Source organism: Pogoniulus pusillus, chromosome 29, assembly GCF_015220805.1.
Source record: "Pogoniulus pusillus isolate bPogPus1 chromosome 29, bPogPus1.pri, whole genome shotgun sequence".
Taxonomy (NCBI): domain Eukaryota; kingdom Metazoa; phylum Chordata; class Aves; order Piciformes; family Lybiidae; genus Pogoniulus; species Pogoniulus pusillus.
The window spans coordinates 1600266-1624721 of NC_087292.1; the positions used below are offsets into that span (position 1 = coordinate 1600266).

The 24456-nt window shown below is 58.8% G+C and overlaps 1 protein-coding gene across 4 annotated transcripts in view; it reads right to left on the reverse strand.

Moving 5' to 3' along the window:
- Positions 1–1035: 1035 nt before the first annotated feature.
- CEP250 (centrosomal protein 250) overlaps positions 1036–24456 on the reverse strand; it is a 45890-nt gene continuing 22469 nt past the window's right edge. For 3 of the 4 annotated variants that reach the window (XM_064168079.1, XM_064168080.1, XM_064168077.1), the window contains 17 exons: positions 24037–24230; positions 22747–22874; positions 21706–21875; positions 20197–20376; positions 18713–18847; positions 17683–17826; positions 16085–16386; positions 15099–15258; positions 13817–14129; positions 12446–12555; positions 12079–12199; positions 11168–11322; positions 7347–10550; positions 6112–6264; positions 5049–5162; positions 3957–4007; positions 1036–2376 (listed from right to left, as the gene is read on the reverse strand). In XM_064168079.1, coding sequence (XP_064024149.1) covers positions 2104–2376; positions 3957–4007; positions 5049–5162; positions 6112–6264; positions 7347–10550; positions 11168–11322; positions 12079–12199; positions 12446–12555; positions 13817–14129; positions 15099–15258; positions 16085–16386; positions 17683–17826; positions 18713–18847; positions 20197–20376; positions 21706–21875; positions 22747–22874; positions 24037–24230 — 5907 coding nt within the window. In that variant the 3' untranslated portion in view covers positions 1036–2103. The remainder of the gene's footprint in view (positions 2377–3956; positions 4008–5048; positions 5163–6111; positions 6265–7346; positions 10551–11167; positions 11323–12078; positions 12200–12445; positions 12556–13816; positions 14130–15098; positions 15259–16084; positions 16387–17682; positions 17827–18712; positions 18848–20196; positions 20377–21705; positions 21876–22746; positions 22875–24036; positions 24231–24456) is intronic. The other variant, XM_064168078.1, reaches the window with a different exon arrangement.

The window sequence follows — 24456 nt, forward strand, 5'->3', positions numbered from 1 at the left end:
CCCTTCCCTGGGGGAGCAGGGGACCCTTGTGGGCTTCAGAGAGGTGATGGAGATGAAGGAGTTCTGACTTCTCCGAGCCCATCTTATAGAACCAGAGAGTTGGTTGGGTTGGCAAAGGCCCCCAGGATCACCCACTCCAACCCTCAGCCCAGCCCCACCATGGCCACCAAACCCTGGCCCCAGGTGCCATGGCCACACAGTTCTGGAACACCTCCAGCCATGGGCACTCCACCACCTCCCTGGGCAGCCTGTGCCAATCCCTGACCACTCTGGCACCAAAGACATTTGTCCTCCTCTCCAACCTGACCCTCCCCTGGCTCCATTTCAGGACATTTCCTCCCCTTCCATCCCCTGACCCCAGGCAGCAGAGCCCAACCCCAGCTGCCTGCAGCCTCCTCTCAGGGAGCTGCAGAGAGCAATGAGCTCTGCCCTCAGCCTCCTCTTCTCCACACCAACCCCCCCAGCTGCTCCTCCCCAGCCCTGTTCTCCAGACCCTTCCCCACCTTATTTGCCCTTCTCTGGCCCTGCTGCAGCTCCTCAGTGTCCCTGTGGGAGTGAGGGACCCAGAACTGCACCCAGGATTTGAGCTGTGGCCTCAGCAGTGCACAACCTCTGCACAGAGGAACCATCACTGCCCTACCTCATTGTGTCCCTGAGAGAAGGCTGCAGGCAGCTGGGGTTGGGCTCTTCCCCTGGGTCTCAGGAGACAGGAGAGGCAATGGCCTGAAACTGTGCCGGGGCAGGGTCAGGTTGGAGAGGAGGACAAATGTCTTTGGTGCCAGAGTGGTCAGGGATTGGCAGAGGCTGCCAGGGAGGTGGTACAGTGCCCATGGCTGGAGGTGTTCCAGAACTGTGTGGCCATGGCACTTGGGGCTGGGCTTGGTGGCCATGGTGGGGCTGGGCTGAGGGTTGGAGTGGATGATCTCAGAGAGCTCTGCCAGCCCAGGCAGCTCTGATTCTGTAAGTGTCTGTGGGGGCTGAGAGCAGAGGCAGGGAGGCCTCACTCCCACTCACAGGCATCAGACAGAGCTGACCTGAGCAAACCAGAATCATTTAATTGCAAGAGGAGCACTTGCAGCAGAGGGACAGCAGAGAGCTCAGCCCAGGGGACCTGCAGCCTCTCAGCACTTGCAGCAGAGGGACAGCAGAGAGCTCAGCCCAGGGGACCTGCAGCCCCCCAGCACTTGCAGCAGAGGGACAGCAGAGAGCTCAGCCCAGGGGACCTGCAGCCCCCCAGCACTTGCAGCAGAGGGACAGCAGACAGCTCAGCCCAGGGGACCTGCAGCCCCCCAGCCCCTGGCCATTCCATGCTGCTTCTGCTGCTCCTTCCTCCTCAGGGGCATCATCCCAGCCCCCCCTGCTGCAGCACTGCTGCCATGGAGCAGGTCTCCACGGAGAGCCTTCTGCAGGCCCTCAGTGTCCTTTCTCCAGCAGCAGCTCCTGCTCCAGCACTGCAGGCAGGACTTTACCCCACAGCTGCCCCCCAGGGCTGGAGGGGCTCAGCTTGTCCATCTCACTCCAAGCCAATGGCTGCTCCAGCAGGGCTCTCACCCTCTTCCTCACCCACCTGGGTGCCCACATCCTTGTCTGCCCCATGTCCCACTCCTCCCCAAGGCTGATGCCATCCCTAAATAACAGCATCACCACATCTGGTTTCCCTCTTAAACATCCCAGAGGTGCTGCCTGGCTCAGCCTTGCCCAGAGCTGAGCCTGATTCTGAGGCAGGGGAGACCTTCCCCAAGCTTCTGGCAGGAGCCACAGCTGCAGCCACTTTCCCCTGCCACCAGAGCCTCAGCAGACACAACCCCAACCCAACGGGCCAGAAACCAACAGCAACCACCTAAGGTGAGGGCTGCTGCTGCCAAGCTGAGCCACCCTCTGGAAGGAGGAGTTCTGCCTGCCCAGCAGGTGGACTTTGCTTGCCCAGGCCTGTCTGACCCCATCCCAGCAGCAGCTTTGTCCCAGCACTGCTCCTCCTGTGGGGTCTGCAGCCGCTGCTGCGCCCTGAGCCTTCCTCTCCCTTCACAGCTCCTGCCCTCAGCCAGGCCACAGCAGCTCCCAGATGTGGCTCCTTCCCCTGCCTTTTGCTGCACCTCGGTGCTGTCACCTCAGGTCACCACCTCTGGTGGCCCTGGGTGTGGAATGCAGAGGCTGCCTCTCAGGAGACATCACTGCCAGGCTCACGGTCAGAGACCGATCCAGCTTCCTGCTCTCTGCCTCCAGCACAGCAGCTTTGGGCTCCCTGGCCACAGCTGCTAAGGAGCAGGAGAGCTCCTGGTGAAGGTCTGACAGTTCCTGGCTGGTCCTGGCACAGCACTCGATGTAGTCCTGCTTGTGCTTTCTCTCCTGGGCCAGCTGCCTCCACAGCAGGGACACCTGCAAGGGGCAAAAAGCCAGGCTCAGGCAAACCCACCCTGCCAGGACCCTCTGCAGCTCCATGGCTCCCAGAGAAGCTGCACCCCACAACCCCAGCCCTGACAAACCTTCTCCTTCTGCAATGGGATGCCAGAGGCTCTCAGGGCCAGCCTGGGCTGAGCTCCAGTTCTCAGCAGCTCTGAGGCTCTTCCTGGCAAACCATCCAGAGGTGCATCACCAGGGAGGGCATCAGAGCCTCCTCCAGCAGTGAGCAACTCAGCCAGCTGGGGACTGTTCTCTGCACAGAGCACTCCTGTGAGCTGCAGGGGCAGGCCCTCCCTGCAGGCAGGCAACAGCCACCAAGGCAAGGTCAGGTAACTGCAGCAACAAAGCTTCAGACACTGAAGCCTCCTGGTGAGAGCACCCTGATGGCTCCAGCAGTGTTCTCAGCTCCTCTGCCACAGCTCAGCATCATGGACTGGACTGAGAGAAACCCTGAGTGCAGTGCCCTGAACCCTTGTGAGCAGCTGATGCTGTCCCTGTGCTGCAGGAGGCTGCACCTTGACTGCTGGGTCCAGTCTGGGGAACCTCACATCCTGGAGGACATTGAAGAGGTCCAGAGAAGGGCAACAAAGGTGGGGAAGAGTCTGGAGGACAGAGCTGGGGAGGAGCAGCTGAGGGGGCTGGGGTGGAGGAGACTGAGGGCAGAGCTCATTGCTCTCTGCAGCTCCCCGAGAAGAGGCTGCAGGCAGCTGGGATTGGAGGCTCAAGGGATGGAAGGAGAGAAAATGACCTGAAATTGTGGCAGGGGAGGGCTAGTTTGGAGAGGAGGACAAATGTCTTTGGTGCCAGAGTGGTGAGGGATTGGCACAGGCTGCCAGGGAGGTGGTGGAGTGCCCATGGCTGGAGGTGTTCCAGAACTGTGTGGCCATGGCACTTGGGGCCAGGGTTTGGTGGCCATGGTGGGGCTGGGCTGCTGCTTGGACTGGATGACCTCAGAGGGCTTTTCCAACCACAGTTCTCTGGTTCACCTCCTGGGGGAGACCAGAGGGTCCCAGCTCCATAAAGGACAAGAGAGAGGAGCCTGGCAGCTGCTGGTGCTGCCAGCACCACTGCCAAGGGATGCAGCAGGGCTGGGCAGCTGCCTGCACATCCTGCACTGCCAAACAAAGGCTCACACAGGGCTCAGGGCTCTGGCTCAGCTGATCAGCAGCAGCCCAGTGGGTGCATGGAGGCCACAAGCTCTGGCCCTGCCTCAGACCCCTGGAGCTCCACTGCTGCTTGAGCCCAGGGGAAATGGTGACAGGCAGCAAGGAGAGAGCTGAGGGGCACAGGCTGGGAGCATTCTCTGCTTCCCAGGCAGCTCCAGCTTGCTGCACTCCCTCCCCTCCCTCCCACCCAGCCTGGCCTTGAGGCAAGCCAGAGACTGGATGTGGCTGAAGGATGTTGGCTGCCAGGAGCAACCAGAACATCAAACTGGCACTGCCTGCTGCACTCAGCTCCTGCCAGCCCAACAGGAGCCTGAGGCTGCAGCAGCAGGAGAAGCTGTGCCCAGCAGCACAGCCACTGCAGCTCTGGGTGCCAGCTTGCCTGCTCCTCACCTGGCTCTGCAGCTCAGCTCCCCGATGGCAGCAGTGTGTGGGGCACTTCTCCTGTCAGAGAACACAAAGATTGCTTTTCAGTCTGCAGTCTGCTCAGGGCCATGCTCTGTACTCACAGTCACAGAGCTGGCAGGGCCCTCAAGGGTCATCCAGCTCCAATCCCCTGCCATGGGCAGGGACACCTCACACTACATCAGGCTGCCCACAGCCACAGCCAGCCTGGCCTTAAACACCTCCAGGGATGAGGCTTCCACCACCTCCCTGGGCAACCTGTGCCAGGCTCTCACCACCCTCATGCTGAACAACTTCCTCTTAAGGTTTAAACCCAGTCTCCTCTCCTCTAGCTTGGATCCATTCCCCCCACTCCTGTCACTACCTGACACCCTCAGAAGTCCCTCCCCAGCTGCCCTGCAGCCCCCTTCAGACACTGCAAGGCCACAATGAGGTCTCCTGGGAGCCTTCTCTCCAGCCTGCACAGCCCCAACCAGTGCACAGAGTGGGGAGCAGTGGGGGGCAGCCTGTGCCTGCTCAGCTCTCTGTTGGCTCAGACCAGTGCAGAGCCCAAACTGCTCTCACCACTCTCCTGCAAAACAACTTCCTCCTCACCTCCAGCCTCACTCTCCCCACCTCCAGCTTTGCTCCACTCCCCCTACTCCTGGCACTCCCTCACAGCCTCAAAAGTCCCTCCCCAGCTTTTTTATAGCCCCCTTCAGATGCTGGAAGGCCACAAGAAGGTCCCCTGGGAGCCTTCTCCTCTGCAGCCTGCACAGCCCCAACTCTCTCAGCCTGTCCCCACAGCAGAGCAGCTCCAGCTCCAGGGCTCATCCTCCTGGCCCTGCTCTGGACACCTTCCAGCACCTCCAGATCTCTCCTGCCCCAGGGGCTCCAGAGCTGGGCACAGTGCTCCAGGTGTGGTCTCAGCAGAGGGTGCAGAGGGGCAGAATCCCCACCCTCACCCTGCTGCCCACACTGCTCCTGCTGCAGCCCAGGCTCTGCTTGGCTCTGTGTGCTGCAAGTGCACACTGGGGCTGATGCCACTGGCATCTGCCATTCTCCTCTCTTCCCACCAGGGAAGATCCTTCCTGTCCTCACCTGTCTAGCAGCAGGCATCTTGTGCTGGTCAGGCTGGGAGAGAGAAAATGCACCTGCAGCTGGCAGGGACTGGGCACTGCAGCATCTCTTCAGCCTCCTCCGTTCACTTTCCACCTGCACATTGGGTAGGAGAAAAGGTCACAGGAAGCTGCCAGCAACCAAGGAGCAAAAAGGCCTCTGGGCAGCATGGAAGGACTTCTGCTCAAGACCATTAACTGCACCAGAGAAGGCTGGGGGCAGAGAGCAACACTGCAGGCTATGGAAGAGCAAGAGGGAACAGCTCCTGACATGAGCAGGGCAAATGTGTGTGTCTGGGGACAGTGGCACAAGCATGGTGGCACCAGAGTGAATGTGCATTGGGGAGGGCAGTGGGGTGCCAGAGGGCACTGAGGGTGCCCTGTAACTCAGCACTGCTGAGGCCACAGCTCAAATCCTGGGTCCAGTTCTGGGCCCCTTGCTCCAAGAAGGACACTGAAGGGCTGGAGCAGGACCAGAGAAGGGCAACAAAGGTGGGGAAGGGTCTGGAGAAAAGGGCTGGGGAGGAGCAGCTGAGGGAGCTGTGCTGGGGGGGTTGGGGTGGAGAAGAGGAGGCTGAGGGCAGAGCTCATTGCTCTCTGCAGCTCCCTGAGAGGAGGCTCCAGGCAGCTGGGGTTGGGCTCTGCTGCCTGGGGTCAGGGGATGGAAGGAGAGGAAATGTCCTGAAATGGAGCCAGGGGAGGGTCAGGTTGGAGAGGAGGACAAATGTCTTTGGTGCCAGAGTGGTGAGGGATTGGCACAGGCTGCCAGGGAGCTGGTGGAGTGCCCATGGCTGGAGGTGTTCCAGACCTGTGTGGCCATGGCACTTGGGGCCAGGGTTTGGTGGCCATGGTGGGGCTGGGATGAGGGTTGGAGTGGATGACCTCAGAGGGCTCTGCCAGCCCAACCAACTCTGTGACTGCAAGAGAGAGACAGAGATGGAACTGTGTGTCCAGCCGGCATGGCAGGAGAGGGAGCAGCAGAGGGCTCCAAAGTGTGATGGCCAAGGCACAGGAGGCCTTGCAGAGGTGCTGACTGCCTGCTTCACCTGCTCCAGGGTGCTCCTGAGCTCGGCATTGAGCTGCTTCAGCTCCACCTTCTCCAGCTCCAGCTTAGCCACGGCTCGCTGCAGGCGCTGCAGGCGCTGCGCCGCCAGGAGCTGCTCCGAGCGCCAGCGACGATGCTGCTCCTCTGCAGCAGCCTGCGGGGCACAGAGGGCACACAGAGGGCACAGAGGGCACACAGAGGGCACACAGAGGGCACACAGAGGGCACACAGAGGGCACGGGAGGGCAGCTGTCGCCGCAGGCAGCTTCAGAAAGCCTGCAGCAACACCCTGGGAAGAGTGACAGGACACAGCAATGGGCACTGCCAAGTCTCTGGGGTCACACAACAACAGACTCTGCCCTGGGGACCCTGCAGCATGGATCTGGGTTTTCTGGATGTGCTTCTTGCTACTTTTGCTTTGGTGTCCCCCACTCTGATTGGAAAAGACCTTTAAGGTCAGCAAGTCCAACCACCACCTAACTCCACCGGGGCCACTGCTGCACCACATCCTTGGGCAGCACATCTAGCAGGCTTTTGCACCCCTCCAGGGATGGGGATCCCAGCATTGCCCTGGACAGCTCCAGGCTTTCAGAACCCTCTTTGTACAGATTTTTTTTCCTCATCTGCAACCTAAACCTCCCCTGCCACAATTTCAGGCCAATCTCTTTTGTCCTGTCACTTGGGCTCTTCTCTCAAGGGACAACCCCCACCTGGCTCCAGCCTCCTCTCAGGGAGCTGCAGAGAGCAATGAGCTCTGTCCTTAGCCTCCTCTTCCCCACCAACCCCCCCAGCTGCCTCAGCTGCTCCTCCCCAGCCCTCTTCTCCAGACCCTTCCCCACTATTGTTGCCCTTCTCTGGCTCTGCTGCAGCTCCTCAATGCCCTTCTGGAAGCAAAGGGCCCTAAAACTGAGCCCAGGATTTGAGCTGTGGCCTCCAGACCCTTCACCAGCTTAGCTGCTGTTCCTTGGAGCCTGCCTGAGCCCCTCCAGGCAGCTGCTGAGGATCCAGGGGGCAGGGGGAAGCAGCTGGCAACCAGGAGCACTCTTGTTGCTTGGGTGCCTAGTGGGGGACACTCTGCCTCAGCTCCAAATCCTGGGGTGCCTTCTGCATCCTGCAGGCTCCTCTGGGCAGGCAGCCAGCCCCTGATGGCAACTTCTATTCTCCTGTCCTTGGGGCAAACACCTCCAGAGCTCCTCGGGGACACCTGAGGGGGCTGAGCAGCAAGCACAGTGCCTACCTGCAGCTGGCAGCGGTCCTTGTCCCTCTCTGACACCATGCCCCGCAGGATGGCCACCTCCTCCCTCAGCGTGCCACTGGCCAGCTCACTCTCGGCTAGGGCACGACTCAGTGCCTGAGCCTTCTCCTTCCACTCCATTCCTCCGCTCCCAGTCAGCTCCAAAGCAGCCAGCAGCCGCTGCAGCTCCTCCGCCTCCCGCTGCCCTGCCAGCGCCTGGCTGCGCTGCCGCTGCCTCGCCAGCAGGCTGCCTCCCTCCTGCACGGCTCTCCTCTGCTCTGCCTCCCACGGCTGCAGCTTCTGCCCTGCCTTCTGCAGGCTCTCCCACGGCAAAGCTGCTCTGAATGGCTTCAGGAGTTCACTCTGCCTCCTAAGCTCTCCTCCTCTCCCTGGCAACGTCTCCTCCAAACTCCTTATTCTGCCTCTCTGATGCCTGAGCTCTTCATCCTCCTCTGTCAGCATCTGCTCAACCTGATGGAGATGCTCCTGGAGAGCTTCTACTTCCTCTTCCATCTCTTTTGGCTCACCTCGAGCCTTGGTCCCTTCTTCCCTCTCAGGCTGGACCTTCTGCTGTCTGTGGTGTCTAAGCTCTTCCTCCTCCTTGGCCAGCCTGAGCTGGAGGTCCTGCAAGCTCCCCTGCAAGCTCCCCTGCTCATCTCGGCACTGCAGGCTTTGCATAGGAGTTTCATTGTCTTCATCTCTCTTCCTCACCACTGCTTGAAGCCCTTCCACTTGCTTCTGGCACATTACTGCTCCTCTTGTGCCTCCTCCCCACAGCTGGAACATGTCCATTTGCTCTGCCTGCCTGAGGAACTCCAAACCATTCTGCTTTGCCATGAGGCTTCCCCTGCCTGGCTCCTGCTGCAGCCTCTGGGCCTGCCTGCTTTCTGCCTGCTCCTGCTCCACAAAGCCCTGGAGCTGCTCCTGCAAGGAAGCTCTCTCTTGGTCTCCAGCTTCCAGAGAAGACTCCAGGATTTGCAGTTTGGCTTTGACCTGCACCTCTGCTGCCTCCTGCTGCTGCTGGAGTTTGGCCACAGCCTCCTGCAGCACACTGATCTTTCTCCCTCTGTCCTTTGGAGTCTCCTTTGCTGCCTGGAGATTTGCTTGCTCAGCTGCCTGCTTTCCCTCCTCTTCCCTGCATGCCTCACCCTGCATTCTAAGCCACAGCATTTCTTGCTCCTGTCCCTTCAGTGCCCCTTGAAGATGCTGCAGAATGTCCTTCTGTTGTTCAGAATCTTGGTCTTGGAAGGTCTCCATCACCTCCTCCTGAGGTTCAGCCATGAAATCCTTTTCTGTCAGCACTGGCTTAGTGTGTCCAGAGGCTCTGTGAAAGAGCTCCTCTGGTTTTCCCTCAGAGTTCCATGTCTGCCCCTTTTGGATTTCTAGGACTCTGTCCTTTTCTTTCAAGGCTTCCAAGGCCTGCTCCAGCTGCTCATGGACAGCCTTTAACTGCACTTCCATCACTTCTTCAGCCTCCTGCATTTGCTTTTGTTGCAGTTCAAGCTCTTGATCTCTTTTAGCTAAGGAGAGGCTCATCTCTGCCACTTTACTCTGAAGCTCCTGCAGGTGCCCCTCCTGCTGCTCCTTGCACTGCTGGAGGAGTCTCAGCTGCTCCCTTTGAGCATCACATTGCTGCTCTTTGTCCTTCAGAAGTGCCCTCAGGTGCTGCAGGCTGGCATGCAGAGCTTCCCCTTGTTCCCTCTCCTTTTCCAGGCCTTGCATCTGCTGAGTCAATGACATCAGCTCTGTGGTTTTCTCCTCCAAGTGTCCTTTCAGCTCATCAAGCTCCACGAGCAGATTTCTCACTTGTGATGTACACTCCTGTTCTAGACTCATTCTTTTCCCCTCCTGGTCCCTCTGCTCCAGCTCTCTGCTCATGTTGCTGGCAGCCTCTTGCTGCTTCTGCAGCTCTGCTATCAGTGCTTGCTGGGATCTGATCTCTTGGTCCCTCTGCTCCAGCTCTCTGCACATGTTGCTGGCAGCCTCTTGCTGCTTCTGCAGCTCTGCTATCAGTGCTTGCTGGGATCTGATCTCTTGGTCCCTCTGCTCCAGCTCTCTGCACATGTTGCTGGCAGCCTCTTGCTGCTTCTGCAGCTCTGCTATCAGTGCTTGCTGGGATCTGATCTCTTGGTCCTTCTGCTCCAGCTCTCTGCTCATGTTGCTGGCAGCCTCTTGCTGCTTCTGCAGCTCTGCTATCAGTGCTTGCTGGGATCTGATCTCTTGGTCCCTCTGCTCCAGCTCTCTGCACATGTTGCTGGCAGCCTCTTGCTGCTTCTGCAGCTCTGCTATCAGTGCTTGCTGGGATCTGATCTCTTGGTCCCTCTGCTCCAGCTCTCTGCTCATGCTGCTGGCAGCCTCTTGCTGCTTCTGCAGCTCTGCTATCAGTGCTTGCTGGGATCTGATCTCTTGGTCCCTCTGCTCCAGCTCTCTGCTCATGCTGCTGACAACAGTCTTCTGTGCTTCCTGCTGCTTCTCCAGGTCCTGTATCTGCTGCTGTTGGGATCTAATCTCCTGGTCCCTCTGCTCCAGCTCTCTGCTCATGTTGCTGACAGTAGTCCTCTGTGCTTCCTGCTGCTTCTCCAGGTCCTGTATCTGTTCCTGTTGGGATCTGATCTCTTGGTCCTTCTCCTGCAGCTCTCTGCTCATGTCGCTGGCTGTAGTCTTGTGCAGCTCTTGCTGCTTCTCCAGCTCTGCTATCAGCTCTTGCTGGGATCTGAGCTCTTTGTCTCTCTCTTCAAGCTCTTTGCTCACTTTTCTTACAGCAACCCTTTGTTCCTCTTGCTGCTTCTCCAGCTCCTCAATGTGTTTTTGCTGGGATTCTGTCTTCTGTTTTCCCTCTGTCATGTCCTTAATAACCTGATGGAGAGCATTTTGCTGCACTGCTTTCTGCTTCTCCAGCATTCTCACCTGCTCCTGGTGCAGCTTCATTTCTGCCTCCCTCTCTGACAGGACAGCAGTGAGGTTCTCCTGCAAAGCTTTTCCCTCTGCTGCCTGTCTGTGGAGCACTTGGATTTCCCCTCTCAGTGTTTCCATCTCCTCATTTTTCATGTTCAAGACAGAGAGTGTAGCCTGGAGCTGGTGCTGGAGGCAGTGGTTCATGTCTGTGGCTGTATCTGCTCTGCTTTCAGAGGCTGCCACTGACTCCTGAAGAAGTTCAATGTCCCAGGCCAGTTTCTCTCTCAGTGCTTGCAAACTGTCCCGTTCGTGCTGAAAAACAGGGAGGAAGAGAGTCAAGAACTCCTCCTTTGGCACCTCTGCCACAAGCAGCTCCTGGCACAGCTGGCAGCTCCTGGCTTGGGCAGAGTCACTCTGATATGGGTCAAGAACTGGCTGCAGGGCTGGGCCCAGAGAGTGGTGGTGAATGGTGCCACAGCCACCTGGCAGCTGGCACTGGTGGTGTGCCCCAGGGGTCAGTGCTGGGCAAAGCCCTGGTCAGTATCTTTACTGATGGTCTGGGCCAGGGGATTGAGTCCAGCAGCAGTGAGGTTGCAGATGGCACCAAGCTAGGAGCAGTGTGGAGCTGGTGGAGGGTAGCAGAGCCCTGCAGAGGGACCTGGCCAGGCTGCATGGGTGGGCAGAGGCCAAGGGGATGAGACTGAACAAGGCCAAGGGCAGGGTTCTGCACTTTGGCCACAACAACCCCCCTGCCTGGGGGTGTTCAAAGCCAGGCTGGATGAGGCCTTGAGCAGGGATTGGAGCAGAGGAGCTCTGAGGTCTCTTCCAGCCTAAGCCATTCAGGGATTCTGTAAGTTGCTCCTTAGAATTATTAACCAAAGGTCAAAACCAACTTAGAACTGCCCCTTCCAGGCACCTGCCAGCCTCACCAGGACATCTCTTCTCTGCTGCTCAGTGCTCTCCAGTTTCTTTTCCAAAGATGCCACTCCTTGGTGTAGAGTCAAAGCTTCCTCCTTTAGAGCAACAGCCTCCTCCTGCAAGGCAGCCTGGAGAAAGCTCTTCTTGTCTTCTGCCACCTGTGCCTCTGCAGCAGTGAAGAGGAGAGAGAGGAGTGAAAAGCACAGGCAAACAGAACTGACTTGCACCACTTCCTCACTTGCCTGCCTGTGCTTTCCTAGCCCACCAGGACAGACATAAATGAGGGCAACTAAAGCCCCCTGGCAGGGGAAGTAGAAGTCAGCAAGGGTAAGAGTTTTTCACAGGTTGCTTTTAAAGAGCATATGGAGAGCAAAGAGGTTCATAATTGGGGCTGCTCAGCCTGGAGAAGGCTGCAGGGAGACCTTAGGGCAGCCTTCCACTACCTGAAGGAGACTACAGGAGAGCTGGGGAGGGACTTTTGCCAAGGGCTGGGAGTGCCAGGATGAGGGACAACGGTTTGAAACTGGAGCAGAGGAGATTTAGGGTGGACTCGAGGAGGTTGTGCACCCTGAGGGCAGTGAAATACTGGCAGAGGTTGCACAGGGCTGTGGCTGAGGCCCCATCCCTGGAGATGTTCCAGGTCAAACCTGATGTGGTCCTCAGCAACCTGATGTAGTTGGAAACCTCCCTCTTGACTGCAGGGGGCTGGACAATGAGATTCACTCAGCAATGAGATAAGACCTGAAAGGCAGCAGCCCTGCACTGACAGCCCCTGGAGCCTGCAGCCTAACAAGCTTTCACTGGCAGCTCTCATGGTTGTTGCTTTTCTCCTGCTCTCATCTCCAGGCACTGTGCTGTGGTGCCCTGCATGGCATCAGAGATCCCCCCCTGCTGGGACAGGGTTGGGAAGGTGAAGTTTTACCTTTCTGGCTTTGAGCCAACTGCTTCTGCAGCTCTTGATTGTGGGCACTGAAGTGGTCTCTCTCAGCTTGCCTCCTGCTCAGCTCCACCTCCAAGTCCTCTATCTTCTTCTTGGCATCATTCTGCACGAGGTAAAGAACAAAAGCATCACCTCACAGAGCACCTTCTGGCAGGAGACAGAGGTACAAGCACTAAGGCAGAAACAGAAGGCAGGAGGGGGCAGCAGGGGCAGCTGTGATGAGGAGTCTCCTTCCTCCCCACGGCAGCAAACCTGGCTGAGACCTCACACCCAGCCTGGATGGGGCACTCTGCTTGTGAGCTCAGCACAGCAGGGCACAGGGCTCCTGGGGGCACCAAACACACATTACCAGAGCCTGCTGGGTCTGCTTCAGGTGCTGCTGCAGGTCTTGGAGGGCTGCTGAGACTCTCTGCACTGTGAGCTCTGCAGTGGCAGCTCCGTGCCAGCCATGCCCCTGTTCTGAAGAGAGAAGCCATTCTGTGCCAAGCTGTAACTGAAGGGCCCCCAAGGAACAAAGCCTCTTTGCATCCAGGAGAAGGTGGCAGTGTCTTTGCCACCGTCCTGGAGCCCACACAACAGCAAGAGGCGAGTTACAGGCTGGCACTGCTTTGGTGGGCACTGGTGTCAGTGCCACCCCAAGGACAAATGCATGTAGCCCAGGACTTGACACCTCAGCTGCTGCTCCCTCGTGATGGCTCCACACCCACACCTGTCTCTGTGCCTGCTTTCACCACCTCCTGAACTGCAAGGATGAGTCTGTCACATCAGGAGCAGGACAGGCTGCAGAGCTGTGCCCAGGCCAACCTCATGGCATTCAACAAGGCCAAGGGGAAGGTCCTGCACCTGGGTGGGTGCAATCCCAAGCACAGCTCCAGGCTGGGTGGGGAATGGCTGAGAACAGCCCTGAGGAACAGGCCCTGGGGGTCTGGGCTGATGCAAAGCTCCACAGGAGCCTGCAGGGTGAGTGCAGCCCAGACACAACCCTGTGCTGGGCTGCAGCCAGAGCAGTGTGGGCACAGGGCAAGGGAGGGGATTCTGCCCCTTGCCTCTGCTCTCCTCACACCCCACCTGCACTCCTGGGGGCAGTTCTGGAGCCCCAAACACAAGCAGGACATGGAAGTGTTGGAGCCAGTGCAGAGGAGGCCACCAAGATGCTGAGAGGGCTGCAGCAGCTCTGCTCTGAGCACAGGTTGAGAGAGTTGGGGCTGTGCAGCCTGGAGAGGAGAAGGCTTGGGGGAGACCTTGGAGTGGCCTTGCAGGAGCTGAAGGGGGCTGCAGAAGGGCTGGGGAGGGACTATTGACAAGGTCAGGGAATGAGAGGAGGAGGAGGAGGAATGGGTTTGAAGTGGCAGAGGGGAGACTGGAACTGGATGTTATGAGGAGGAAGTTGTTTGCAGTGAGGGTGGTGAGACACTGGCACAGGTTTCCCAGGGAGGTTGTGGAGCACAGAATGTGATCAAAGATCAAAGATCCCCTTGGGTGCTTCTGTGCTCCACAACCTCCCTGGAGGTGTTCAGGACCAGGCTGGATGAGGCCTTGAGCAACCTGTTCTAGTGGGAGGTGGGGGTTGGCACTGGCTGAGCTTTGAGCTCCCTTCCAACCCAACCCATTTGATGACTCTGATCACACAGAGCCACCCCTGCAGACCACACAGAGCCACCCACCCCTCCCTGCACCTCTCTCCCGTGTCTCACTGGGCACATCCCAGCCCCAGACGTGCCTGCAGCACAGGTGAGCAGGTCTCTGCTGTCAGAGCTCAGGCGCTGCAGACTCGAGCACAGTCTGTCCAGCTGGGCCTGGGCTTCACTGTGGGCACTCTCAGCCAGCTGGCACTCTGTGGCCAAAGCCTTTGCTCTGCCCTCTGTGCCACAAAGCTTCACATGCAGCTCAGCCAGCTCTGTCTCCATCCTGCTCAGAGAGTCCCTCAGGCACTGTTCTCCAGCCTGGGACTCGTGCAGAGCCTGCAGCAGCTGCTTCTCCCGAGCTGCCAGGGCAGCCTCCCTCTCCAGCACTGCTCCCTGCAGGGACTCCACCTGCAAGACAGATGCACAGAGCCTCAGGGACAGGGCTGCTGCTGGGGCAGCACAGCAAGGAGCAGAGGAAAGAATGGAGGAGGACTTTTGCCAAGGGCTGGCAGTGCCAGGAAGGAGGGACAATGTTTTTGAGCAGACAGAGGAGAGACTGAAAGTGGAGATGAGGAAGAGATTCCTCAGAGTGAGGGTGGGGAGAGACTGGCAGAGGCTGCCCAGGGAGGCTGTGGATGCCTCCTGCCTGGAGGTGTTGAAGGCCAGCTTGGCTAGGGCCTGGAGCAGGCTGTGCTGGAGGGAGGCAGGGCCTTGGAGCTGGACAACCTTTGTGATCTCTTCCGACCCTCAGGATGCTGTGAAGTGAACCTCAGCCAAGCAGCACAGAGCCAAGGAGCAGAAGGCACAGAGCCAAGGACTCAGACTGAACAAAACTAGGCAGGAACCAGTATCTGGAGGCTGGGGGGGAGGGGGCAGGTTCCCCGCCCCCAAGGAAGGCTCAAACTGCCCAGGCTCAGAAACGAAGCTCTGCCTGTGGGGGTGTGGGGTGCTGGCAGCAGGAGCACCCCTGCAGAGCTGGGCTGCTTGGGAGCAGAGGTAAAGGGGAGACAATCAGCACCCATTAGAGGGCACCTCCAAAATGCCAGAGGAACTGGCAGAGCTGGAAGTGCCTTGCACAGCCTGCCAGCATCACCTCTCCTCCACTGGACTGCTCAGTGCCCAGCAGAGTTAGAAGCACCACCTGGGGCAAGGTTCCTAACAAGAGATACTGAGAAGCTCCAAAGGACTTCTCTGTTTCCCCTCAGAGGTTTAAAGCCATAAGAGAAGAGAGGACAAGACAGGCAGAATGTAGAGATGCAGCCTTGGCCTCAGCCTTCAAAGCCTCTGGGCAGAAGACAGGAGGAGTGGAAGCAGGTTGGGGGCTACAGGCTGAAGGTGGTGATCTGTGTCCCTGGAGGATGCCAGCATAAAGGTCACCTGGGTGTGGAGGTCTTTTACTTCTGTTCTCTGGTCTGAATGGAGCTGTTGGGCCTGCTGAAGAGCAGAAAGAAGCTGAGACACCTGGCTGAGCTGGGCAAGGTTGTTTTCTTCCAGGGTTCTGATGCTCAGCTCCTTCTCTTCCAGAGACAGAGTCAGACTGCAAGAGAGAGCAAGCCACTCGTTACTGCATGGTGTAACAACCCCACAGAGCCACAGAAGGTGGAGGTTCCTTCCAGCCCAGCCCCACAGAGCCACAGAAGGTGGAGGTTCCTTCCAGCCCAGCCCCACAGAGCCACAGAGGTGGAGGCTCCTTCCAGCCCAGCCCCACAGAGCCACAGAGGTGGAGGTTCCTTCCAGCCCAGCCCCACAGAGCCACAGAAGGTGGAGGTTCCTTCCAGCCCAGCCCCACAGAGCCACAGAGATGGAGGCTCCTTCCAGCCCAGCCCCACAGAGCCACAGAGGTGGAGGTTCCTTCCAGCCCAGCCCCACAGAGCCACAGAAGGTGGAGGTTCCTTCCAGCCCAGCCCCACAGAGCCACAGAGGTGGAGGCTCCTTCCAGCCCAGCCCCACAGAGCCACAGAAGGTGGAGGTTCCTTCCAGCCCAGCCCCACAGAGGTGGAGGCTCCTTCCAGCCCAGCCCCACAGAGCCACAGAGGTGGAGGCTCCTTCCAGCCCAGCCCCACAGAGCCACAGAGGTGGAGGCTCCTTCCAGCCCAGCCCCACAGAGCCACAGAGGTGGAGGCTCCTTCCAGCCCAGCCCCACAGAGCCACAAAGGTGGAGGTTCCTTCCAGCCCAGCCCCACAGAGCCACAAAGGTGGAGGCTCCTTCCAGCCCCACAGAGCCACAGAGATGGAGGCTCCTTCCAGCCCAGCCCCACAGAGCCACAGAGGTGGAGGCTCCTTCCAGCCCAGCCCACTCTGTGGCTCCAGGAGCTGGCAGAGGGCCTCCAGCAGGCAGACTGCAGCTCACAGCTTGCCCTCACCTGGCTTTTTCACTCTCCAGGTCCTTCAACAGAGCCTGGAATTCTACATTCTGATGCTCCACTTCTTTCCACCGACTCCTTTCTCCCTCCAAAGCCTGCAGGCACACTTGCAGCTCCTTGTTCTGATGTTCTACCTCCTCCCATTGCATCTTCTTCTCATTCAGGATCTTCTGAAGGTGCCCAATCTCCATCACCTTCTGCCTTGACAGTTCCTGTGCCTCACTCAGATCTTGCTGAGCTTTGTGGCCAATCACTTGCTGGGCCTCTTCACAGGCTGCCAGCTGAGATGTCAACTCTTCCACCTCAAGAACACAAGGGAGCAGTTACTGACCACAGCCTGCCATGGCCACCCACATCTCAGCCATTATAGAGGAAGGCAAAGAACAACTTCCCACTCCATGGCAGTGCAGATTCCCCACGGATCACAGACTCACAGAGTGGCAGGGGCTGGAGGGACCTCCAGAGACCACCCAGTCCAACCTCCTGCCAGGGCACACAGGAACAGATCCAAGGAGGTTTGGAAGTCTGCAGAGGAGGAGACTCCACAGCCTCTCTGGGCAGCCTGCTCCAGGCTCCAGCACCCTCACAGGGACAAAGTGTCCCCTCCTGTTCCCATGGCACCTCCTCTGCTCCAGCTGGCACCCAGTGCCCCTTGTGCTGCCCTTGGCCATCCCTGAGCAGAGCCTGGCTCCAGCCCTGCACATCTGTCTACAGCTACTTGAAGGGACACTGTGGAGAGGCTGCTGCTGGGCTCTGCTCACAGGTAGCTGGAGCCAGAACAAGGGGGAATGGCCTCAAGCTGGGGGAGGTTTAGGTTGGACATTAGGAAGAAGTTTTTCACTGAGAGAGTGGCCAGGGACTGGAATGAGCTGCCCAGGGAGGTGCTGGAGTCACCCAGCCTGGCTGTGGTGCTCAGGGATGTGGTTTAAGGTGACCCTCGCAGGGTAGGGCTCTAGGTTGGACCTGGAGATCCTGAGGGGCTTTGCCCACCTGCATGTTTCATCACAGCACTGAGGGCAGCCCTTAGGCTCCTCTGCTGCCAGCTCCCAGCCCCAGCTCCTCAGGCTCTCCTCCTCAGGAAGATGTTCACTGCCTGCAGCAGCTCTGGGGCTCTGTGCTGGACTCTCTCAAGCAGCTCCTGAGGTCCTTCCTGAGCTGAGGGGCCCAAAACTGGACACAATATTCCAGCTGTGGCCTCGGCAGGGCAGAGCAGAGAGGGAATAAAACCTCTCTAGACCTACTCACCACAGCCCTTCTTGCACAGCCCAGGGTGCCAGAGGCCTGCTTGGCCAGCAGGGCACATTACTGGCTCCTGGGCACAGCCAACTTGTTCAGAAATCGAGGTGGGTGACCTTGCTCAGCTGACAAAGCCCCTTCAGAGCCAAGCCAGCAGAACTCCACTCTGATGGTGGCTGGCAAACAGGGCACAGGACTGAGCTTCAGCTGACCACTGAGTCTTCTTCAGAGCAACTGAGACAGGCGCCACAGGATGCAGGCAGTCAGAAGCTGCCCCCATCAGCCTGCTCTGCAGTGGAGAAGGCAACAAGGGCAGAGCCCACCTGGGTGAGGAGTGGAGCTGCTACTGCTGGTCCAGTCACCTGCTTCTGTAGAGCATCCCTCTGCTGAAGGAGGATATTCACTTCCTCTTTGACAGATTTGAGTTCTTCCTTGTGCCTGTTCTCCACTGCCCTCATCTTGTTCTGAGTCTCCTGCAGCTCTGCTTGCAGCTTTTCTGCCACGTTCTGTGAACACAAGTGGAGAGCAAGCTCCTGGCACCTGCCAACTGCTCCTGGCACCTGCCAACTGCTCCTGGCACCTGCCAGCAGCTTCAGCTTTCGGCTCTTTGTCTCAACATCACTTTCACTCAGCTACTTCTTTCTGCTTGCACTGGAAACCCTCCTTCCTGCTGCCCATCTCTGGAGCTTACCAGGCTCTGTGCTTCCAGCAGCTCTGCCTCCTCAGTCCCAGGGCTCACGCTTCATAGAATGGGTTAGGTTGGAAGGGAGCTCAAAGCTCAGCCAGTGCCAACTCTCTGCCATAGGCAGGGACATCTCCCACTAGAACAGGCTGCTCAAGGCCTCATCCAACCTGGTCTTGAACACCTCCCTGGGAAACCTGTGCCAGTGTCTCACCACCCTCAACCTGTGCCAGTCTCTCACCACCCTCATCCTGTGCCTTGCTACCTTCACTGCAAATAACTTCTTCCTAACATCCACTTTCTATCTCCCCTCTGCCACTTCAAACCCATTCCTCCTCCTCCTCTCATTCCCAGCCCTTGTCAATAGTCCCTCCCCAGCCCTCCTGCAGCCCCCTTCAGATCCTGCAAGGCCACTCCAAGCTCTCCTCCAAGCCTTCTCCTCTCCAGGCTGCACAGCCCCAACTCTCTCAGCCTGTGCTCACAGCAGAGCTGCTGCAGCCCTCTCAGCATCTTGGTGGCCTCCTCTGCACTGGCTCCAACAGCTCCATGTCTGAAGGCCACTCCAAGGTCTCCTCAAAGCCTTCTCTTCCCCAAGCTGAACATTTCCCTGTTACTGCCCCTCACTCTCTACCTTGGCTCTCTCAAGCCTCTCTGCTACATCTAAATGCCAACTGCCTGCTCTGCCAAGCTGCCCTGCTGGCCAGACTCACCTGCCCATTCTCTTGCTGCTCCTTCACCTCCTGCTGGAGCTGCTGGAGCTGCTGGCAGGCTTCTCTGAGCTCTTGCTGAGTCTGCACAAGTGTCTCTAGCAAAGCCTGCTTCTCACTTTCTTTTTCTAGCAGGACCTGCACAGAAAGAAAGAGAAGCTGAGTTTGAACTTCCCTCACCAGGTTTGTGTGGCAAGAGTCAAAGACTGCTGGGCTCAGGCACCCTCCAAGAGCTGTGAGGCTGACTCTCTGCTCACTTGGAGCCACAGCTGCCTAAGCATGAACCATGGGACTGGGTGGGTTGGCAAAGCCCCCTGAGGTCACTCAGTCCAACCCCCTGAGGTCACCCAGTCCAACCCCCTGAGGTCACCCAGTCCAACCAGCAGCCCAGCACCACTCTGGACCAAACCCTGGCCTCAAATGCCATGGCCAAAGGGTTCTGGAACACCTCCAGCCATGGGCACTCCACCACCTCCCTGGGCAGCCTGTGCCAATCCCTCACCACTCTGGCACCAAAGAATTTTGTCCTCCTCTCCAACCTAACCCTCCCCTGGCACCATTTCATGTTTCACCTATGGTCAATTCATGGTGACTGAATGCTCAATAACCTCTTAGCCATCTAACAGGCAAAGGAGTGGCACTGCCCAGCTGCCCTGCCTCACCCTCTGTTGCCCCTGCTCTCTGCCCTGTCTCACCCTCTGCTGCCCTGCTCACTGCCCTGCCTCACCCTCTGCTGCCCTGCTCACTGCCCTGCCCCAGCCTCTGCTGTCCTGCTCACTGCCTTAGAATCATAGAATCAGTCAGGGTTGGCAGGGATCCACTTCCAACTCCCCTGCCATGGGCAGGGACACCTGTGCTGCCTGCCTGGTGGTGTTCAAGGCCAGGCTGGATGAGGCCCTGAGCAGCTGAATCCAGGTGAGAGGGGTCCCTGCCCACGGCAGGGGGTTGCAATAGATGAGCTCTGAGGTCCCTTCCAAGCTGAGCCCCTCTGGGATGCTATGACAGGGCCCTGCTGCCATCTCTGAGCACTGCCCTGCAATCTCAGCTCCTGCAGACACAGTTAGGGGCACTGCTGTCCCCTGGCCCTCCACAGCAAGAGGACTTTGGGTCCAGCTTTGCTCCATTCCCCCCAGTCCTGGCACTCCCTGAGAGCTTAGAAAGTCCCTCCCCAGCTTTCCTGCAGCCCCCTTCAGACACTGCAAGGCCACAATAAGGTCTGCTTGGAGCCTTCTCCTCTCCAGCCTGCACAGCCTCAACTCTCAGCCTGTCCCCACAGCAGAGCAGCTCCAGTCCTCTGCTCACCCTGATGGCCCCTCCCTGGTCACCTTCCAGTGACAGCTCTGTGCAAGGTGTCACTCCCAGTCCCCAGGACAGCACTGCTGACCTCTCATCCCACCAAAGTGACTGCTGAGAGCACGCAGGGCTGCCCAGAGCCCAGCCTGCAGCCACCCCCTGCAGCTCCACCCAGTTCTCCTCTCAGTCTTTACCTCTTGCTTGGCATTTTCAGCTCTAGTTTGCTCTTCTTCTCGTTGAGCTTGCATGGTAGCAACTTCCTGCTTCATGTCAAACAGCTTCTTCTCATGCTCCTCCTCTGCCTCTGCCTTCTCCTTTTCCCACTGCTCCAGCATCTTCTGCAGCTCTGTGTGGTGTCCTTCTTGCTCACTCTCCTGACCAGGGGAGGTAAAGCCTTCAAGACCAAGCCCTGGTCAAGCTTCTCAACACAGATCACAGAATGGGTTAGGTTGGAAGGGAGCTCAAAGCTCAGCCAGTTCCAACCCCCTGCCATAGGCAGGGACACCTCCCACTAGAACAGGTTGCTCAAGGCCTCATCCAGCCTGGCCTTGAACACCTCCAGAGAGGTTGTGGAGCACAGAAGCACCCAATGGGATCTTTGATCACATTGGGTGCTTCTGTGCTTCACAACCTCCCTGGGCAACCTGTGCCAGTCTCTCACCACCCTCACTGCAAACAACTTCTTCCTAACATCCAGTTCCAATCTCCCCTCTGCCACTTCAAACCCATTCCTCCTCCTCCTCCTCTCATTCCCAGCCCTTGTCAATAGTCCCTCCCCAGCCCTCCTGCAGCCCCCTTCAGCTCCTGCAAGGCCACTCCAAGCTCTCCTCCAAGCCTTCTCCTCTCCAGCCTGCACAGCCCCAACTCTCCCTGCCTGTGCTCACAGCAGAGCTGCTGCAGCCCTCTCAGCATCTTGGTGGCCTCCTCTGCACTGCCTCCAACACTTCCATGTGCTGCTTGTGCTGGGGGCTGCAGAACTGCCCCCAGGGCTGCAGGTGGGGTGTGAGGAGAGCAGAGGCAAGGGGCAGAATGCCCTCCCTTGCCCTGTGCCCACACTGCTCTGGCTGCAGCCCAGCACAGGGTTGTGTCTGGGCTGCACTCACCCTGCAGGCTCCTGTGGAGCTTTGCATCAGCCCAGGTGATGTGAAGCTTTATCCCTCCCACAAACCACCCAACCTTCTGGTGAAGGCATCTTATGCCCACACTGCCACTGTGGCTGCATTCAGTGTCTCAGCACAGTGCTGTGGGTCTTCCTGTGGCCCCTGGCTCTGCTGCCTGGCAGCAGCTGTGTGGCCTGTGACAGCTGATGGCTGCCACTTCACACACTTAGAGGAGGGTCTGGGCTGGAAAGGCACCTCCAGAACTCAGCCAGTCCAAGCCCCTGCACTCAGCAGGGACATCCTCCACTGGAGCAGGTTGCCCACAGCCCTGCCCAGCCTCACCTGGAACATCTCCAGGGCTGGGCCTCAGGCACCTCCCTGGGCAACCTGTTGCAGTGCTGCAGCAGCCTCCTGGGGCAGAACTTGTTCCTCACATCCAATCTCCATCTGCTCTGCTCTGCTTTGCAGCCATTGCCCTCGTCCTGTCCCTGCAGCCCTTTGGGCACAGCCTCTCTGCAGCCTGCTTGCAGCCCCCCAGACTCCTCTTCTCAAGCAGCTCCCACAGCTCGCTGGAGGAGCTCAGACGCTGGAAGCATTCCCTACCAGGTGCCGCAGGAGTTTGTCTCTTTCCACTCGGTGCTCGGTTTCCCTGAGCCGGAGGCTGCTGTGGTGCTGCTGCTCTGCCTGCAGGAGCTGCTGTGCCAGGCGCTCCCGCTCCTGCTTCAGCAGAGACCTCTCCGCGTCCAGCTCCGCCTGCAGGTGCCTCACCTCCCCTGCGGGCAGGGCGCAGGCAGCGTCACACAGCCTGCTCCGGGCTGGGACCCGCTCCGACTGCACTGAGCCACAGAAGCACTCAGGTGGGCAAAGCCCCTCAGGACCCCCAAGCCCAAGCACTGACCCTGCTCTGCAAGGCTCACCCTGAGCCACAGCCCCAAGCACCACAGCCAAACACCTTCAAACACCTCCAGGCTTGGGGACTCCACCACCTCCCTGGGCAGCCTGTGCCAGGGCCTGGCCACTCTTGCTGCCAAAGGACTTCTCCTCCTGGCCAGCCTAAGCCTGCCCTGCTGCAGCTTGAGGCCATTCCCTCTTCTTCTGCCACTAAGTACCTGTGAGCAGAGCCCAGCACCAACCTCTGCACAGCCTCCTCTCAGGCAGCTGCAGGCAGTGATGAGCTCTGCCCTCAGCCTCCTCCTCCTCCTCACACCAACCATGCCCAGCTCCCTCAGTCTCTCCTCATCAGATCTCTTCCCCAGCCCTTCCCCAGCTTCCCTGCCCTCCTCTGCACTGCCTCCAGCACCTCCACAGCTCTCCTGTACTGAGGTGCCCCAAACTGGACACAGCTGCTGAGCTGTGGCCTCACCAGAGCCCAGTGCCAGGGCACAATCCCCTCCCTGCTCCTGCTGGGCACAGCATTCCTGATCCCAGCCAGGCTGCCATTGGCTTTCTGTGCCACCTGGGCACTGCTGGCTCCTGCTCAGCTGCTTGCCCATTACAGCCCCCAGGGCCCTTTCTGACAGGCACTTTCCAGCCACACTGCCCCAAGCCTTCATCCCCACTCCTCAGAATCACTGCAGACAGAGCTATTTTCAGACATCTTCCCAGGCAGGGGGGATCAGGAGAAGATGCTCATGAGGCTCTCACCTTGTATCACCTCCTTGGCCTGTGTGACTGTGTGAAGCTGCATTTCAAGCTGACTCTTGGTGATCTCCTGCTGAGATAAGTGCTGCTGAGTCTCAAACAGGCTGGATTCCAGTGCCTCCTTCACTGACCTACGAGTTGCAGAGAGAGAGAAATGAGCTTCTTGCTCCTGACACCTACAGGGAGTCACTCCAGTTAAGAAGTGGCTCAAGACTGAGTGGCTACCCCTGAGAATGGAACAGTTGTAGGCAGAAAGCATATTCCAGAGCCAGGCTGCCTTGGTGTGGACTTCACACAGCAATGGGCAAGGGGGCATAACCCTGAGCTGTGCTGGCTTTAGCTGTCAGGAAGATCATACTGAAGTCCTGCTGTGCTCCTTGGTTTGGGGCTGTCTCTTGGGACACTGTCTGGAGAGCAGCCCTGAGGAGAGGGACTTGGGGGTGCTGCTGGAGGAGAAGCTCAGCAGCAGCCAGCAGTGTGCACTTGCAGCCCAGAGAGCCAAGCAGAGCCTGGGCTGCAGCAGCAGCAGTGTGGCCAGCAGGGCAAGGGAGGGGATTCTGCCCCTCTGCTGTGCTCTGCTGAGAGCCCACCTGGAGTCCTGCATCCAGCTCTGGAGCCCCTGGGACAAGAGGGCTGTGGAGATGCTGGAGAGTGTCCAGAGCAGGGCCAGGAGGATGCTGAGAGGCTGCAGCAGCTCTGCTGTGAGCACAGCCTGAAAGAGTTGGGGCTGTGCAGGCTGGAGCAGAAGAGGTTCCCAGGGGACCTTCTGGTGGCCTTCCAGCATCTGAAGGGGGCTAACAAAACATCTGGGGACCTTCTTGTGGCCTGTCAGGGTCTGAAGGGGGCTACAGAAAAGCTGGGGAGGGACTTTTGAGGCTGTGAGGGAGTGGCAGGAGTGGGGGGAATGGAGCAAAACTGGAGGTGGGGAGAGTGAGGCTGGAGGTGAGGAGGAAGTTGTTGAGCAGGAGAGTGGTGAGAGGCTGCAATGGGTTGCCCAGGGAGGTGGTTGAGGCCCCATGGCTGGAGATGTTTGAGGCCAGGCTGGCTGAGGCTGTGTGCAGCCTGCTCTAGGGTAGGGTGTCCCTGGGCATGGCAGGGGGTTGGGACTGGCTGCTCCTTGTGCTCCCTTCCAGCCCTGACTGATTGTGTGAGGTTCTTCCTTTGCTGTGCATGGAAGGTGAGAAGGGCTGAGGAGCACCCAGGCTGCAGCTAATCCTCATGGAGCGACTAACCCTGACAGGGAACAGCTCCCTGCCTGGGCTCTCCTGCCTGTGCTCTCCTGCCTGCCTTTACCTGGCCTCTGCCAGCTGCTCTGCAAGGCCTTGTCTGTCCCTCTCCAGGGCTGCCAGCCGCACTTCCAGGGCTGCCTTCTCCCGCACCAGGACCTCCTTCTCCTTGGACACCTTGGCCAAGGCCTGCCCCTGGCGCCAGGACTCCTGCCGCAGCTGCTCCAGACCACTGCTGGCCACCTCTTGCTGGTGGCAAACCTGAAGGGGGGCAAAACACAGTCAGAGTCCTTCCCCTGGAGCACTGTGAGCATAAACCTGACCAGAGGTGGGAAGGGAATTCTCTGTGCTGCGGGGGGCAGAGCACTGGGACAAGCTGCCCAGGCAGGCAGTGGAGTCTCCTCCTCTGGACACTACCAAGGCCCACCTGGATGTGTTGCTGTGTGATCTGCTTTAGGTGATCCAGGAAGGAAACTGAGGATGGTAG